The sequence below is a fragment of the Vicugna pacos genome, chromosome 3 (assembly GCF_048564905.1).
Source record: "Vicugna pacos chromosome 3, VicPac4, whole genome shotgun sequence".
NCBI classification, from domain to species: Eukaryota; Metazoa; Chordata; class Mammalia; order Artiodactyla; family Camelidae; genus Vicugna; species Vicugna pacos.
The window spans coordinates 84,507,634-84,525,614 of record NC_132989.1 but is presented as its reverse complement, the minus strand read 5'-3'; the positions used below and the strand labels follow the sequence as shown (position 1 = coordinate 84,525,614).

The window sequence follows — 17,981 nt, the reverse complement described above, 5'->3', positions numbered from 1 at the left end:
GGTCAAGATGGTGGAGTGGTAAGACCACGAGCTCATCTCTCTTCACGAATACAATGAAACCACAACTGACTGCTAAACAATCATCGGAAAAAAGACTGGAACATAGCAAAAGAAGACCTTCAACTGAAAACAGAAAGAGGGAACCACAGTGGGACGGCAAGAGGGGTGTGCTCACAGTATAATCGGGCCCCATACCCCTGGAGTGGGTGACCCAGAAGCTAAAGAATAATTAAAATGCATGCAATATATTGTATATGTGCAGTCAAACTGTAACAATTCTACCTAATAAAACTGAAAACTGAAAAAAGAAAAAGCAATGAAGTTAACAACCTAGATGAACTGACCAACCAATCAATGGGTTAATTCTTTGAAAGACACCAATTACCAAAACAGACTGAAAAAGAAAGCTTCAACTGCCCTATATTTAAAAGAAATTCAGCTTTTAATTAAAAATCTCCCCACAAAGAAAACAGCAGGCTTAGGTGGCTTCATTTGTGAATTTTATCAAACATTTAAAGAGGAAATAATGTCAATCCCACACTAACTCCCAGAAATTAAAGGTAACATGTCCCCATTAATTTTATGATGCCATTCATTTTATGAGATAATCAGTATTATCCTGATTCCAAAACTAGACAATGACACTGCAAAAAAAGGGGAGAGACCAATATCACCCATGAATGTAAAAATTAACACACTGAATCCAGCAAAGTTCAAGGAATGCAAGGGTTAACATCTGAAAACCAATGAATAAAATACACATTTATGAAAGAAAAATCATAACAGATGCAGAAAAAGTATGACAAAATTCAACACCTATTCATACCAAAAACTCTTAGCAAAATAGAAATAGGAGAACTTCTTCAACTTATAGCTGACGTAACATGGAATGGTGTAAGACTGAATGCTTTTCCCCCTAAGATCAGGAATAATGGAAAGATGTTGGTTCTCATCACTTCTATTCAAGATTATACTGAAGGTCTCAGTCAGTACTATAAGAACTAAAAGTACAAAGACTGGAATATCTTTACTTGCAGGCAGCATAACTGTATGTACATGTAGAAAATCCTAAGAAATCCCAAAAATGATTAGAGTAAATTAATTTATCAAGATCTAAGTATATAAGATCAATATGCTTATAAAAAATTAATTTATGTGACTTATGAACATGTAAACTCATATTCCTATTGCATTTCCCCCTAAATTGATGTACAGGTTCAACAGAATTCTAATCAAAATTCTAACTTTAAAAGAAAATGTATAAGCTGATATTATCATTTATATGAAAAGGCAAAGAACTTAGCCAAAAATAATTTTGAAAAAAGCATATTGGAAGAATTACACTACCTGCTCTCAAAACTTACTATAGACCTATAATAATCAAGGCCGTGTGTATCAGCATGAACAGACATACAGATCAACGGAGCAGAACTGAGAGTCTACAAACAGATCCAGTCTTATGGATAACTGATTTTGGCAAAGGTATCAAGGCAATTCAATAGGAAAAGAGTCTTTTCAGTAAATGATGCTAGAATGACTAGATACCTATGGAAAAAAACTTTGACCCTGACCTCATACCATGCACAAAAATTAATTCTAGGTAATCATAGACATAAAGCTAAAATGATTAAACTCCTAGAGGAAAATACAGGAGAACAAATCTGTGACATTAAGTTAGGCAAAGATTTCTTCTATGGGACATAAAAAACAAGAACCATAAAAAAAAATCTGATGAAATGGACTTTATCAAAATTAAACACTTTTGCTTTTCTAAAGTCACAATTAAAAAAACCAAAAAGGCAAGCCACAGACCAAAATTTTCAAAACATATTTGACAAAAATTTTGTAACCAGATATATAAAGAACTCTTCCAATATTGCCAACCACCCAATTTAAAAATAGGCAAAAGATTTCAAAAGACACATCACAAAAAAACAATATATAAGTAGCACAAGAAAAGATCTATTACTAGTTATCAGGGAAATGGAAATTATAACCACAATGAGATAGCACTACAAACCTATGGAAAAAAAATGGCTAAAACTAAAAACCCTGACAGTACCAAGTATTGGGGATGATATGAAACAAATGGAACTCCCACATTGCTGGTGGGAATACAAAAGGTACAGTCACTTTGAAGAACAGTTTGATAGTTTCTTATAAAGTTACATATGCACTGATCATATAACTCATCAATCCCACTACTAGGTATTTACTCAAGATACACACAAAAAGATTTGTAAGTGAATGTTCGTAGCAACATTATTCATAACAGCCCAAAATCAAAGAAACAACCTTACGTTTCGTAACAGATGTATGGATAAACAAATTTTGATGTATCTGTACTAAAGAATACTATTCAGCAATAAAAAGGAGAAAAATATTAGTATATGCGACAATGTGGATAAGTCTCAAAAATATGCCAAATGACATCATACACACATTATATGCAAAAGATTACATGCTGTTTGATTCTATATAAGTGAAATCCTAGGAAAGGCAAAAATTACCACCACAGGAAACAGATCAGTGATTGCCTGGGGCCAGAGGTTGAGGAAGAGGACAGACCACAAAGCAGAACGAGGAACTTTTTAGGTGATGGAAATATTCTCTATCTTGATTGTGGTGGTAGTTATACATTTGTATATAGTTACAAAACTTTATCAAACTGTACACTTAAAATGGATGAATTTTATTGTGTGTAAATTATAAATCGATAAAGATGAGGAGAAATGCAAGAATATGAGTAAGAGTACTTACAGGTCTCGCTTATTAAAGCAGAACAATACTCCCAAAAGTGTTGTCAGTAGGAATGCTAAGCAAACCGGCACAACTATAGCTTCAATTTCTCCTTGAGCTAAAAAACAGCAAGGGATAAGAAGGAAAATAATTGTTGATACACATGCTAAACAGAAATAATGCAGCTTCACAACCAGACTGCTGTTTAAAAGGTGAAATACCATCCCAGTATTTTTTTACAACCTTTTCAAACTTAAAGGTGTTTCTCTCCTCCCACCCCTCCCCCTTGGGAAATCTTATCCTAACTCCTTACACCTTACACAGTAACCTGGCCACACAGTATGCGTAAAATATATGTTGGTTGAGGGAATAAAATGATTAGTTCAGTTACTGGATAGATCATCTACCTTGTAAGAGCTTTCAAACCTAACCATTTATTACATTTATGATCTGCACTCAGCAGACGCTTAGCAAAAATTTACCTTTGAGTTCTATGAGTACTGGGTAGAACTGAGAAAGTTATAAAACAATCTCAATAACTGAACTACAAACGTCACCTTCTACAAGGAAAATAAATGTAAAATTCAGGCAAAAATTTTAATAGTTATTTACTATTTCCAAAAAGATTATATATCTGACATAGAGCTAAGAATTATAGAAGAATCTTAATAGGTACAAAGAGTGAAAAAGTAAGAATATCATCATCTAAAAAGCAACAAGCCTAAGATTCCTAAATATCACACAAATCCTTTCTGCATTTAAGAGGGTTTATTAATCAAATGAATCACTAATTGGGATAATTTATATTAGAGTTTTTTTTTTTGCATTTTAACATTTTTTATTGATTTATAATCATTTTACAATGTTGTGTCAAATTCCAGTGTAGAGCACAATTTTTCAGTTATACATGAACATATATATATATTCACTGTCACATTTTTTTCTGTGAGTTACCATAAGATCTTGTATATATTTCCCTGTGCTTTACAGTATAATCTTGTTTATCTATTCTACAATTTTAAAATCCCATCTATCCCTTCCCACCCTCCACCCCTTGGGAACCACAAATTTGTATTCTATGTCTATGAGTCTATTTCTGTTTTGTATTTATGCTTTGTCTTTTTGTTTTTGTTTTTTAGATTCCACATGAGTGATTTCATATGGTATTCTTCTTTCTCTTTCTGGCTTACTTCACTTAGAATGACACTCTCCAGGAGCATCCATGTTGCTGCAAATGGCATTATGTTGTTGGTTTTTATGGCTGAATAGTATTCCATTGTATAAATATACCACACCTTCTTTATCCAGTCATCTGTTGATGGACATTTAGGCTGTTTCCATGTCTTGGCTATTGTAAATAGTGCTTTTATGAACATCGGGGTGCAGGTGTAATCCTGAAGTAGGGTTCCTTCTGGATATAAGCCCAGGAGTGGGATTCCTGGGTGATATGGTAAGTCTTTTCCTAGTCTTTTGAGGAATCTCCATACTGTTTTCCATAGTGGCTGCACCAAACTGCATTCCCACCAGCAGTGTAGGAGGGTTCCCCTTTCTCCACAGCCTCTCCAGCATTTGTCATTTGTGGATTTTTGAATGATGGCCATTCAGACTGGTGTGAGGTAATTCCTTATTGTAATTTTGATTTCCATTTCTCTGATAATTAGTGATATTGAGCATTTTTTCATGTGCTTATTGATCATTTGTATGTCTTCCTTGGAGAATTGCTTGTTCAGGTCTTTTGCCCATCTTTGGATTGGGTGTTTGGTTGTTTCTTATTAAGTCGTATGAGCTGCTTATATATTCTGGAGATCAAGCCTTTGTCGGTTTCACTTGCAAAAATTTTCTCCCATTTCGTAGGTTTTCTTCTTGTTTTATTTCTGATTTCCTTGCTCTGCAGAAGCTTGTAAGTTTCATTAGGTCCCATTTGTTTATTCTTGCTTTTATTTCTTCTAGGAGAAAATTTTTGAAATGTATGTCAGATAATGTTTTGCCTATGTTTTCCTCTAGGAGGTTTATTGTATTTTGTCTTATGTTTAAGTCTTTAATCCATTTTGAGTTGATTTTTGTATATGGTGTAAGGGTGTGTTCTAGCTTCACTGTTTTACATGCTGCTGTCCAGTTTTCCCAACACCATTTGCTGAAGAGACTGTCTTTATTCCATTGTATATTCTTGCCTCCTTTGTCGAAGATGAGTTGACCAAAAGTTTGTGGGTTCATTTCTGGGCTCTCTATTCTGTTCCATTGGTCCATATGTCTGTTTTGGTACCAATACCATGCTGTCTTGATGACTGTAGCTCTATAGTACTGTCTGAAGTCTGGGAGAGTTATTCCTCCAGCCTCTTTCTTTCTCTTCAGTAATGCTTTGGCAATTCTAGGTCTTTGATGGTTCCATATAAATTTTATTATGATTTGTTCTAGTTCTGTGAAATATGTCCTGGGTAATTTGATAGGGATTGCATTAAATCTGTAGGTTGCCTTGGGCAGTGTGACCATTTTAACAATATTGATTCTTCCAATCCAAGAGCATGGAATATCTTTCCATTTTTTAAAGTCTTCTTTAATTTCCTTCATCAATGGTTTATAGTTTTCTGTGTATAATTCTTTCACCTCCTTGGTTAGATTTATTCCCAGATATTTTATTACTTTGGGTGCTATTTTAAAGGGGATTGTTTCTTTACTTTCTTTTTCTGTTGATTTATCGTTAGTGTAAAGAAATGCAACTGATTTTTGAACGTTAATTTTGTAACCTGCTACCTTGCTGAATTCTTTGATCAGCTCTAGTAGTTTTTGTGTGGACTTTTTAGGGTTTTCTATATATAGTAACATGTCCTCGGCATATAGTGACACTTTTACCTCTTCTTTTCCAATTTAGATCCTTTTTATTTCTCTCTCTTGCCTGATTGCTGTGGCTAGGACTTCCAAGACTATGTTAAATAGGAGCGGTGATAGTGGGCATCCTTGTCTTGTCCCAGATTTTAGTGGGAAGCTTTTGAGTTTTTCACCATTGAGTACTATGCTGGCTGTAGGTCTGTCATATATAGCTTTTATTATGTTGAGATATGTTCCCTCTGTACCCACTTTGGTGAGAGTTTTTATCATAAATGGGTGTTGAATTTTATCAAATGTTTTTTCTGCATCTGTTGAGATGGTTATGTGGTTTTTGTCCTTTCTCTTGTTGATGTGATGTATTACATTGATTGATTTGCATATGTTGAACCACCCTTGTGTCCCTGGGATGAACCCCACTTGGTCATGATGTATAATCTTTTTTATGTGTTGTTGGATTCTATTTGCTAATATTTTGGTAAGGATTTTGGCATCTATGTTCATCAGTGATATTGGCCTATAATTCTCTTTTTTGGTGGTGTCTTTGCCTGGTTTTGGTATCAGGGTGATGGTGGCTTCATAGAATGAGTTTGGGAGTATTCCCTCCTTTTCAATCATCTGGAAGAGTTTGAGAAGGATTGGTATGAGTTCTTCTTTGTATGTTTGGTAGAATTCCCTGATGAAGCCGTCCGGTCCTAGGCTTTTATGTGTAGGGAGGTTTTTAATTGCTATTTCTATTTCATTTCTAGTGATCGGATTGTTCAACTGGTCAGTTTCTTCTTGATTCAGTCTTGGTGGACAGTATGTTTCCAGAAACTTGTCTATCTCCTCTAGGTTATCCAGGTTGGTTCCATATAGTTTTTCATAATATTCTCGTATGATATTCTGTATTTCTATTTTATTTGTTGTAATTTATCCATTTTCCTTTCTTATTTTGCTAATTTGTGCTCTTTTTTCTTCTTTGTGAGTTTTGCCAGAGGTTTGTTGATTTTATTTACTTTTTCAAAAAACAAGCTTTTGGTTTGGTTGATTTTTTCTATGGTCTTGTTAATCTCTATTGCATTTATTTCCTCCCTAATCTTTATAATTTCCTTCCTTCTGTTGCCTTTTGGGGCTTTTTGTTCTTCTTTTTCTAATTCATCCAGCTGGTTGGTTAAATTGTTTGAGATTGTTCTTCTGTTTTGAGGAAGGCCTGTATCTCTATAAACTTCCCTCTCAGCACTGCCTTTGCTGTGTCCGATAGATTTTGAGTGGTTGTGCTTTCATTGTCATTTGTCTCAAGGTATTTTTTAATTTCAGCTTTGATTTCCTCATTGACCCATTGTTTTTTTAATAACATATTGTTTAATCTTCATGCTTTCCTTTTTTTCTCCTTTGTTTCTCTGTTGCTGATTTGTAGTTTCATGGCATTGTGGTCAGTAAAGATGCTTGAGATAATTTCTATCTTCTTGAAATTGTTGAGGTTTCTTTTGTGCCCAAGTACATGATCAATCCTGGAAAATGTTCCATGTGCACTTGAAAAGAATGTATATCCTATTTTTGGGGGTGTAATGCTCTGAAAAAACCCACAAAATCTAATTTGTCTATTGTATCATTTAATTTCTCTGTTGCCTTATTTATTTTCTGTCTGGAAGATCTGTCTAGTGATGTTAATGCGGTGTTAAAATCTCCAACAATGATTGTATTCCCATCAATATCCCCCTATATCTCTGTTAGTAATTGTTCTATGTACTTAGGTGCTCCTATATTGGGTGCATATATATTAACAAGTGTAATATCCTCTTCTTGTATCACTCCTTTAATCATTATAAGATGTCCTTCTTTATCTTTCTTTATGGCCTTTGTTTTAAAGTCTATTTTGTCTGAAATTAGTACTGCAACACCTGCTTTTTTGGCTTTTCCATTTGCATGGAATATCCTTTTCCATCCTTTCACTCTCAATCTGTATGTGGCCTTCTCCCTAAACTGGGTCTCTATGCAGCATATTGAAGGTTCTTGCTTTATTATCCAGTCTGCCACTCTATGTCTTTTGACTGGAGCATTTAGTCCATTAACATTTACAGTAATTAATGATAGATGTGTATTTATTGCCATTTTGAACTTATCTTTGCAGTTGTATTAGTATTTCCTCTTTGTTCCTTTCTTCTTCCTTTTGTGGTTTGGTAATTTTTCTTTGTGTTATCATGGATTTTATTTTAATTTTTGTGACTCCCTTGTAAGTTTTTGGCTTGTGGTTACCCTTTTTTGTAAATCTATTAGCCCCTTACTATAACTGTTTTTCTTAAACTGATAGTAACATAATCTCAAACCCATCTTACCAAGAACAAAAAATTTAAAAAAGAAAAAAAATATTCTATATATCCCTGCCTCCCTCTCCCACTCTCAATGATTTGTATGTCTTCTTTTATAATTTAATGCTTATTTTACTTGTAATTCTTGAGTTATCACCTTTCCAGTTGTGAGTTTCTCATTTCTGTAACATCCTGCTCCTTTTCTGTTTAGAGTAGACCTTTCAGTATTTCTTTTAGCATGGGTTTAGTGTTGCTAAACTCCTGCAGCTTTTTCTTGTCTGTGAAATTCTTTCTCTCTCCTTCTATCCTAAAGGATAGCCTTGCTGGATAAAGTATCCTACGCTGCATCTTTTTTTCATTCAGGACTTTGACTATATCTTGCCACTCCCTTCTGGCCTGTAGTGTTTGTGTAGAGAAATCAGCTGAGAGCCTTATGGGGGTTCCCTTGTAACTTATTCTTTGCTTTTCTCTTGCTGCCTTTAGAATCATTTCTTTATCCTTGACTCTGGCCATCTTGATTAAGGTATGTCTTGGTGTGGGTCTGTTTCGGTTCTTCCTGTTTGGGACCCTCTGAGCTTCCTGTACTTGGATATCTGATTTCTTCTTTTAAGTTTGGGAAGTTTCCAGTCATGATTTCTTCAAAAACCTTTTCAATCCCCATTTGTTTTTATTTGTTTATCTTGTAGCTCTTCTGATTGGGTGCTTTCTATTGTCCTGTCTTCTGGGTCATTAATTCATTCATCTGCATTATCTAGTTGGTTTTGCACAGCTTTTAGATCATTCCTCATCTCAGTCAATGAGTTTACCCATTCTACTTGGCTCTTCTTTATAGCTTCAACTTCATTTCACTATCTCTTTTAGTTCCTTCAGCACTTTGATCACTCCTTTTTGAAATCTTGATCTAGTAGGCTATCGATGTCTATTTCATTGGTTGTTCTTTCAGGGGATTTCTCTTGTTCTTTTAATTGGGAATGGTTTCTCTGCTTCTTCATCTTGCTCATATGTCTCTGGTACTGTGGCTTATGGAGTATCAGTTATCTATTGTGGTCCTTAGAGGAGTTTATTTATCTGTCTAATGCCTATGTAGGAATAAAACTTAAAAAGTTAAAAAAAATTTTAAAAGAAGGGAGAAAAAAAGGTTTGAAAACAGTGTATAATCAATTATAGAAGCACAGTTTGAATCATACTAGCTTTCGAGTTGAGACGTCTTTTTTTTTCTGTAAAATCCCTTAAAAAAAAAGGAAAAAGATCCAAGTACGATATTTGAAACCTATTTATAATCTGTAACAGGAGATCAAAACCAAATGAAAATGAAATCAGGTGGATTTTGTTTTTAAGAAAATAATAATATAACTACTTTAACAGAAAAATTTAAAAAGGAATTAAAACTAGACGCATATACAAATGTTTAGAAAATAGAAATTAGAAAGGTAATAGAAAATATAAGATAAAAAAAAGATAGATATTTTAAGAGAAGGGAGGAAAAAAAAAAAAGGCCTGAAAATAGGGTATAGTCAATTACAGAAGAGCAATTTGAATTAGACTAGCATTCGAATTGAGATCTTTTTAAAAACCCTCAAAAAAACTAAAAGGAAAAAAGATCCAAAAATGACACCTGAAACCCATTTACAATCAACAGGAGATTAAACCCAAAAGAAGTGAAAATGCAATCAAGTGGAGTCTCTTTAAAAAACAATAATGTAAAACTACTTTAAGAGAAATACACAAAAAGAATCAAAACTAGAAGCACACACAACCTTCCAGAAATAATTAGAAATCAAACAGACAAAAAAAAAAAAAGATATGATAAAGAGAGAATTCCGACAAAACGGGAGAAAAAAAAGGCCTGAAAACGTACAATGAACCACTTAAGAGTAAATTGAAGCAGAACAGCAATTGGGTTGAGATGTCTCCCAAAAAGCTCCAAAATAGGACAAAAGAGAACAAAAACACATTTGAAACCTGTGTACAATCAACAACAGGTGATCAAAACCAAGAGAGAGAAAAATGACATGACGTGGATCTTTCAAAATAACAATCATACCATTTTAAAAGCAAAATTCAAAAGAGACCAGAACTGGGAGGATACAACTGTTTAAAAAGCAAAAATCAAAACAGTAACAGAGAATACAACAGGCAAAAACAGATCCAAAAAACTATAAAACTAAAATGGGGAGGGGGGTGTTCTCCTGGAGACTGTGTGCTCTTAATGAGAAGTCTTTCTGTCTGCCCTGTTTTGAGAGCTCGGCTTGTTGTTTCCAGAGGCCCTCTGTTGGCGCCCTCATCTGTGCTGCTCCCAGTGCCTGTCGGCAAGCAGATCGCACACCCTCCCAGCACAGAGCGCCTGCTGGAAAGGCTAGGGGCTACCTGCCATCTCCCGGCACCGGTCACTCCGCAGCTCCGCGCCACCGCGTGCTCTGCCCCGGGTTGGCACTCTGCAGTCAGGCCCGGGAAGACTGTGGAACAGCCCCGCCCCTGCTCCGTGTCCAAACTCAGCTCCTTGTTTGTTCTGACGGCAGGAAACTTTGCGAGGCACCAGGGCGGAAGGATCCTATCTGATTCGGCATGCAAACAAGTCACTGGCCTCCGAGGCTGCTGAGCCCCCAGGCGCGGATTCAGGTTTCGCCCCTGCCCCCACCTGGGTGCCAAGCAATGGAGGATACGGCGGCTGTGCTTGAGCCCCGCCTCTCCTCACTGAAAACCTTCCCTGGGTTTTCAGAGATGAGGGTATGCACCCTTCCTCACAGGGCATATCAGCCGTGCTGTATCATGGATAGCCCAGGTTGTTCTGTCCTGTGCACCCACTCATCCACGTTGTGTAGCCCATGTAGTCTCCCAGGGCTGTCTCAGCGCAGCTGTCCCCGTCCTCCTCCCAGTTCGGGCCACCTGTCTGGGCCCCCAGCTCCCAGCTCGGGTCTCAGCCTGGATGTCTCAGGGATTCTGTGCCCGTTGAACCCAGTTCTGTCAGTCAACGGTTGCTCCATACAGATCTGAGCCTCATAGGCTCCCCCTCTGTCCCGCTGGCCCCTCCGCTGGAGATGGGGAGCCCCAGCGAACGAGCACCAGTCCTCCTTTGCCGCTCCCTCCCCGCGGGACTGGTCATGCACTGTTTTGCCTTTTCGTCGTCCTTTTTTTTTCCTTTTTCCTACCAGATTTTTGGCATTTTTGTCTTTTGAAGAGGACAATGTTCTGTCAGAGTTCTGCAGGTGCTCTGGTTGGCTGAGTGGGTCCGTAGATGTGAGTCTTGGTGTGTCTGTGGGAGAGGGTGAGCTACGTGCGTCCTACTACTCCGCCATCATGGCCTCTGCCTCCTAGAGATTTTTTCCTTAATGATTTATCTTATGGTTGTTTCTGGTTAACTCCTCCATCTGCCCTTTAGTTAGTCTCTTTACAGGAAAAATGTATGAACATAATACTACAGTCATACATTATGCACTTAATCTTATCTTTCCACCACACATATCCCTTTGTAAGTAACTTACATCCTATAAAACCTAATAGAAATAAAGAAATCAGATCAATACTCGGGAATAAACTACAGGCTGGCAAATATTAACTCTTGAGTTCTAAGCTTCTCATATATGTATGCCAAATCAAATACAGGCATAACCTTTTCTTTATCAGTGCTGAACTTCTGCTTATTAAGTTTTCATGCCCTGGGATTTTGCTAATGCAACTCTAAGATGCCTTCTTCTTCCTGTTTGTTCAAATCTTAATTTCAAGGCTCAAGTATTATCTCCTCCACTAATTCTTTGAAGGTTAAACTCCTTATGCATATATTTAAATTCCTGCTCTATTTACTGTCTCCATGGTTTAAACAGCTCTCCATTTGTTTTTACTTTTGTCATATTTCTTCAACTAAGCTATAAGGTCCTTGGAAGCCAAGTCCATGCCACGTGAAAAAGCCATAATGGATCCATAAAACATAATACAACAGGGGAAAAAGTAGATGATGAAGTAATACTAGTAAGTATGATCTCATTTTTGGAAAAAAAAATGTATGCCTAGAAAAGACTAGAAGGATATATAAATATGGTAAAGATTATTTTGGATGAGGGATTAGGAATGATTTTTCTTCCTCTTTGTATTTTACTGTATAGGATAATTAAAAGTTTTAAAGTTTATTTTTCTAAAGATCACGGCACAAAGTTTTATTTATTTCAGATATTATAGGTATCCCCCCCACTTGTGGAAAGTTTGCATTACGCCACTAAGCTTTTACAAAAGATCTACAGTTAGTACAATAACGGTACTACTATTGAAGTGGCTTAGTATGAACTTTCAGAAAGTGGGGGATACTCTTCACTTTATGCCATTTTGGCTTATGAAAGGTTTGATAGGTACACTCTGCTTTTGGATAGTGGGGGAAGCCTGTATTTGTTACAGGTATATATATTTGATTAACATTGTCACCACAAATCTTATCCCATAGACTACATTCATTATTGGCCATCAGAGCAAAAAGCTCAAGATCTTTTAATAAATATGTACTTTATGTGGTCACTTATCCATTTATACTCTCATTCAACCAACAAGGAATATGTAACTTACTACTTATCATTCACTATGTTGGTGCTTGGGGGTGGTGGTTACAAATACAATTATAATAAAATAAGGTGATTTCTATAATGATTCAAAATGAACTAGTTATAGGAAAGAATGCAGTTTTGGTCTGCTTTCAGGAGGCTACAGGAAAGGCCAAAACAATGAGGTGAAGAAGGCAACACACTAGGAAGAGACACAAAGGTGGGGAAAATGATGATAAGTTAAAGGTCAAAGAAGATTATGAAAGGGTAAGTACAAGCAGTATTAGAAGGCGTGATCAACTGCACTTGATACTTGGCTTATGTAAGTGAAAAAGATACGAAATTTTACTACAATTGCATCTAAATTTCTAGCTTTGATGAAGAATTGGATGATTGTGGCATGGAACAAAGAAAAATGTATTTGGGAAGGGAAGAGAGGATGGCTGAAGTCACAGACAGGGAATTTGAATAGGCAGATAAGAAAATACTCCCAAGAACAGAGCTCTGGAGAACATAAAACATTTAAAATGGCCAAAAAGGAGAAGGAAATATCAGAGGGAGGAGACTCAGGAGAGTGCTACTAGAAAAACAAACAAAAAGTGAGGAGAATTAAGGGAAGAGGAGGATTCAAGGATGGAGAGGCCAACAATCAAAAGCTGGAAGTCTGGGGGAAGAAAGATGACTAAAAAGCATGCACGGGATAGGGCAACTAAGAGGTCGTCTATGAGTGACACTAGAGAGGTTTCAGTGGAATAGTGGATTGGAAGCCTAGTTTCAGCAAGTTAAAGACCGAGCTGGAGGTAGGGAAATGGAGACTGGAAGGGTGGACTAGTGCCAGCAACCTGCCTATAAAAGGAAGAACGAGAGAAGAGACCACACCCAAGTTCTGCCAGTAAAAAAAAAAATGAACCTATTTAGAAAGTTAAACAAATTCTTTCGGGATTTACAGAGTATTGGTGAAATTAGTCAGAAATAGTGAAACAACAAAAAAGGCATGGAAAAATATTTTCTATAGCTGAAAAAAATAACCAGCTACAATAATATAAAAATCATAATTCATTAACACTTCATTTATATGATTCCAAAGATGCACTTTTAATAAAATTTTGGCATATAAATTAAGCCCATTTTTAGTCTCATTAAATTTTAAAAGGGAAAAAAGAAAGAAAAGATCAAACATCGTATTTCTTACCGAACTTTGGTGTAGTGAAAGTGAATTCTGGACCATCCTTCCCACCTTCATCTGTGTACGCTGCCATTCGTACCATATACAAAGTGTCACTAGTCAAAGAGGACAGTGTATATTCTGTGTGGGAAGAATCCACATTCACAGCTGGAAGAAATCAATAAGTGTGCTTTATTCAACTACTCCTGCTTGGTTTAGCCTATATTTGACAGTTTGACAGTATTAAAAAGGAATCAAAATATATTTTACCAGAAAACAATGTTTCTTTAATAGGACCATGAAAGCAACCACAAGGCATATTCTCAGGTATCTCTTTTCTGAGGTTACTACACATATAACTGTATTAACATACTATACTAAGATGTATAACATAAGAAGACGAGACAAATTAGTATTTAAAAGCTTAAGAGAAGACATATTATTAACTGATAGTTTTATTACCAGTTTCATTTCCAATGATGGTTCTATAAAATATAGTGTAATTTCTGATAAATCCATTCTGAACATCAACAGGAAGTTGGTCCCACTCTAAGACAGCTTCATTTTTCCCCACTTTTTTTGTCCGGACAGTAGGTCCTTTGGAAGGTGCTGAAACAGAACAAAGGTATTTGCTAACTGAAAATCATCAGAATTTAGTAAATTATTAGAATTTTGTAAAATTTCATCATCATCAAATTAAACATAATGAGACATATCCCTATTTAAAAGGGACAAAATGTCTTTATTAGTACAAGACTCAACATTTTTCAAAGAAAATAGGTTTGAACTTACGAGCTTGTTTAAGGTATGCCTTTATAGACTCGGGGCTTCCTGGCCCATCAGCATATACTGGAGTGACTGTTATCAGATAACATTTGCTCTCTGCTAAGTTTCCTAAAGTAAAAAGAGTAGATTAAGTATTTTTTTTCCTATAATAAAAAAATCTTATCAATTCCATTATTTATTTTTATATTACAATTTCATGACCACTGAACTTTCCTTTTTCTTAAAAAAAACTGCAGCTTCTTAAGTAAGCACTGCCTTCTGTGTACTGGATCCAAGCTTAATAGAATAAAGTTTTAAAATTTATTTAAAAATACTTTTATTTTATTTTTATTACTTTTATTGCCAATACAGTGGATAAAAATATATAGTCATTAAAAGTAATGACTGCATTTATATTCAGTACTTATAAAACATTGATCTCAAATTATCCTGGATCTTACTTACAGTCTGATGACTTTTGTACATGTTACCTAATTCTCTGAGAACTGCCACTGAGCAAGATGCCACTAATTAGAGCTACAAAAAGTACAAATGGCTCTGGTTTGTCAGGTGACTGGAAAAAAAGTAACTGGTGTTATTTCCCTGAGAAATTAACATAATTTTAAAAGAAAAACTATCTTAAATACTTTCTTTATAATCTCTCCAAGTTAACAGAGTAATCTATCTATTCCTTTAGCATATAATAGCAAAATATTTCTTTTTATACAGCAGGTTTGCTGTCTACATCAGAAAATGAGGTGTTTGTTATACTGAAGTTTATAGCTTTAACAAGAACTTATATCTCCTTGACTAGTATTCATGCAGTCATACATGCTTCTTTGTCTCCTTAGAGTAACCTTCTTGGTAGTTCAGCATTATCGAGAAGATGAGCAATTTCCAAATCCTGCTGTAACGCAGTGACGTCCCTCGGGGCTGCAGGGCTCAGGGGCTGCACCGGGCGCCTGCACAGCCGGCAGGTCTCCAGGGCCTGTGCTGTGCTCGTTTAGAAGGTTCCCACTGTCTGGCTGTTACAACCTGCTTTCTAGCTCTGCCTTGCTTTTAATTGGAAAAGGCTGATCAACTAGACAACCAAAGTTATTAAAATTATATTAAATAATAGGTTAATGAGGACTAAACAGCCTATTTTACGAATAAAGCTTTTAAACTTTATGGCAGCTATATCTCTGTTAACAGCTTTTCTCTGACTAATCATGCTATTTGCAGCTGAATTCTAATGGTTATCCTTCTTCACTAAAAAAACCACACAGAGTTCTTTGTTGTCTCTTTAAAGTTGTTATATCACTTTAAGCCAGCTGGATAAGTAGTACCTTACAATGAGAGCAACTCATTTTGGAGCTCTATAATATCATTACTTTCTGTCCTTCCAGCTTAGAAGACAAGCAAATCTGAGTTCTAGTTCTCCTTCCCTTGTTCAGCAGCTGTATGAAGTTAATAAGCTATCCAGATACACTGTAGGAATTTTCTCACTGAAGGACGAGGGAGCTTAATCAGGTACAGAGAACATACCAGTTAGCAGCAGAGGTTGGATTATCTTTTATGTCTCTTAGTTTACAGTTCTGTGAGCATTCTTTTGATGATCAAAGTAATAGTGGAGTATAAAAAGAGGGTAGTATTAACCCCACTTTGCCCATCAACAAACCCTGCAGTTCAGAGAGGTTAAGGGTGACTTGCTGAGAGTCACAAATATAGTAAACAAGACAAAACTAGTAACTATGATAAACTGGAAGTCATTTCAATGGACCACAAAGTGTACAAAGCAGCAAAGAATATGTAAAAGAAAAATCTGTTTGAAGAGTTAGAAAAAGGACGTCAACTTAAATGTTTTTAGCTAGGTATACCTCTTAAATAGGTGCGATGTACAGTACCATCTTCTTGTTGCCAGTCTGGGATACAGGGCGATTTATCTGATAACACACACCACTCAAGTACGTATCTGTTTACAGATTCATTTGGAGCAGTCCATTCTACCCAAAGCATGTTATCTTTGGGAAATGCTTTAAGATCCGTTACGGGGTGAGTAGCTTTAAAACAAAGTTTGAATACTGATAATGATAAACAAACACTTAAAAATTTGAAATTCCAATATTTTACATTCATTTCCATAACCATGTGGTCTATCATGTTTTTGTAGCATGTAACATGTATTTCCATGAATAAAAGCATTTATAATTTACATTAGTCAATTTGTTTTGAAACTTAAATTCCTTTCCCCAAATTCTTCAAATGTTTTGTGTATGTAAGCTACAATTTTTTCTTCTTTGAAAGCTAAGTAAAGCTACAGAAAAACAATATATTTAAGTCATATGCATATAAAGTTCCTAAAACCTTAAAAATATATTTTAAAAAGATAATCAAAAGATGTTTAAATGAATTAAGTTGCTTACTGCAAAGTTTGAGCCACACAATAATGGAACAGATCTAGCTGATGACTGATTTCTGAAAATATAATCATTGTTAATACTGAGGAAACAGTCTTAGAATACTTATGTTTTTTACTCCCTGTCCATACCTATCCATCCTTTCTCATCCTAAGTCAGACTCCATTTCATGGACACAAACCTTGAAAGTCACAGGCAGGGATAGTTAAAACAGATGCATCTGATTTGCCAACCAGATTTCTCGCTGTCAGAGTTGCTATATAGCGATCATTTGTGAGGTTTACTGTCAGTTTTGTGTCATTAACTGTGTAATTTCGTAAACGTGATTTCCATCTTGTGAGAGTCACTTCATAATCCAAGATTTTCCCATTGGCTTCAAAAGGAGGCAATGTCTGTAATAAAGTAGTTTATTTTAAAAATGTATTTCATAAATCTTGAGTTCATGTTCACAAATTCTGCTATTGTATCAAATCTCTAAATATTCAATAGGAAGAGACTGGCAACCTTACTTTGAACTCACTGCTGAAATAAAACTACTATTCACTGAATGAAGAGTAAAAGCATGACTTCAACTAAGCGGGAAAAGTAGCATCATCTTGTCAACCTTTAGTCCTTTATATCATTCTGTGCTGCCGCTATGTGGGCCTAAATTATTTTATGCCTGAGTATTTTTCTATCTTTTTTTAGTATGATCCATTCATGAACATTTATGGAGTGCATGACAATTTTATTTCCTGTTGCCGGCATACATTTTGATTACTCAAAACATTTATTAATTATTTTGTATGAAGTACTCAGGAAAGTTCAATAAAAGACAAGGTAGCTGTTCTTATAAAACGTTCACAGATCTATGCTGAAGTGTCTACGACGGATCACCCGCAGTTTATGAGCCTGACCTCTATCACAGTATATATAAAGCTTTGTGTTTCTATTTATTAAAAATAGTTATTGGGGCATAGGGTATATAGCTCAGTGGTAGAATGCATGCTTAGAATGCACAAGGCCCTGGGTTCAAGCCCCAGAACCTCCACCAAAAAAAAAAAAAAGTTATCAAATGCTTTGCTAATATTAAATGAATAAAAATTAAACTCTATTCATAGTACCATATAAAATATATTTATATGAGATAAAAGATTACAAATAGATGATTTTTTTTTTACCTTCCATATGAGTTGTACAGATCTGTAGCCATGAGTATGAGATGGCTCTATCTTATACCAGAAACTCGGTGTCTTGGATGGTCCTAAAGAGACGACACATACTTTTTAAAATA

At 35.6% G+C, this 17,981-nt stretch overlaps 1 protein-coding gene across 4 annotated transcripts in view; it reads right to left on the bottom strand.

Moving 5' to 3' along the window:
* The window catches only part of IL6ST (interleukin 6 cytokine family signal transducer), a 50,933-nt gene that overhangs the window by 6,668 nt on the left and 26,284 nt on the right, over positions 1 to 17,981 (bottom strand). For all 4 annotated transcript variants that reach the window (XM_072958664.1, XM_072958663.1, XM_072958662.1 and 1 more), the window contains 7 exons: positions 17,869 to 17,951; positions 16,890 to 17,100; positions 16,169 to 16,351; positions 14,337 to 14,438; positions 14,007 to 14,153; positions 13,572 to 13,712; positions 2,761 to 2,857 (listed from right to left, as the gene is read on the bottom strand). In XM_072958664.1, the coding sequence (XP_072814765.1) occupies positions 2,761 to 2,857; positions 13,572 to 13,712; positions 14,007 to 14,153; positions 14,337 to 14,438; positions 16,169 to 16,351; positions 16,890 to 17,100; positions 17,869 to 17,951 (964 nt within the window). The remainder of the gene's footprint in view (positions 1 to 2,760; positions 2,858 to 13,571; positions 13,713 to 14,006; positions 14,154 to 14,336; positions 14,439 to 16,168; positions 16,352 to 16,889; positions 17,101 to 17,868; positions 17,952 to 17,981) is intronic.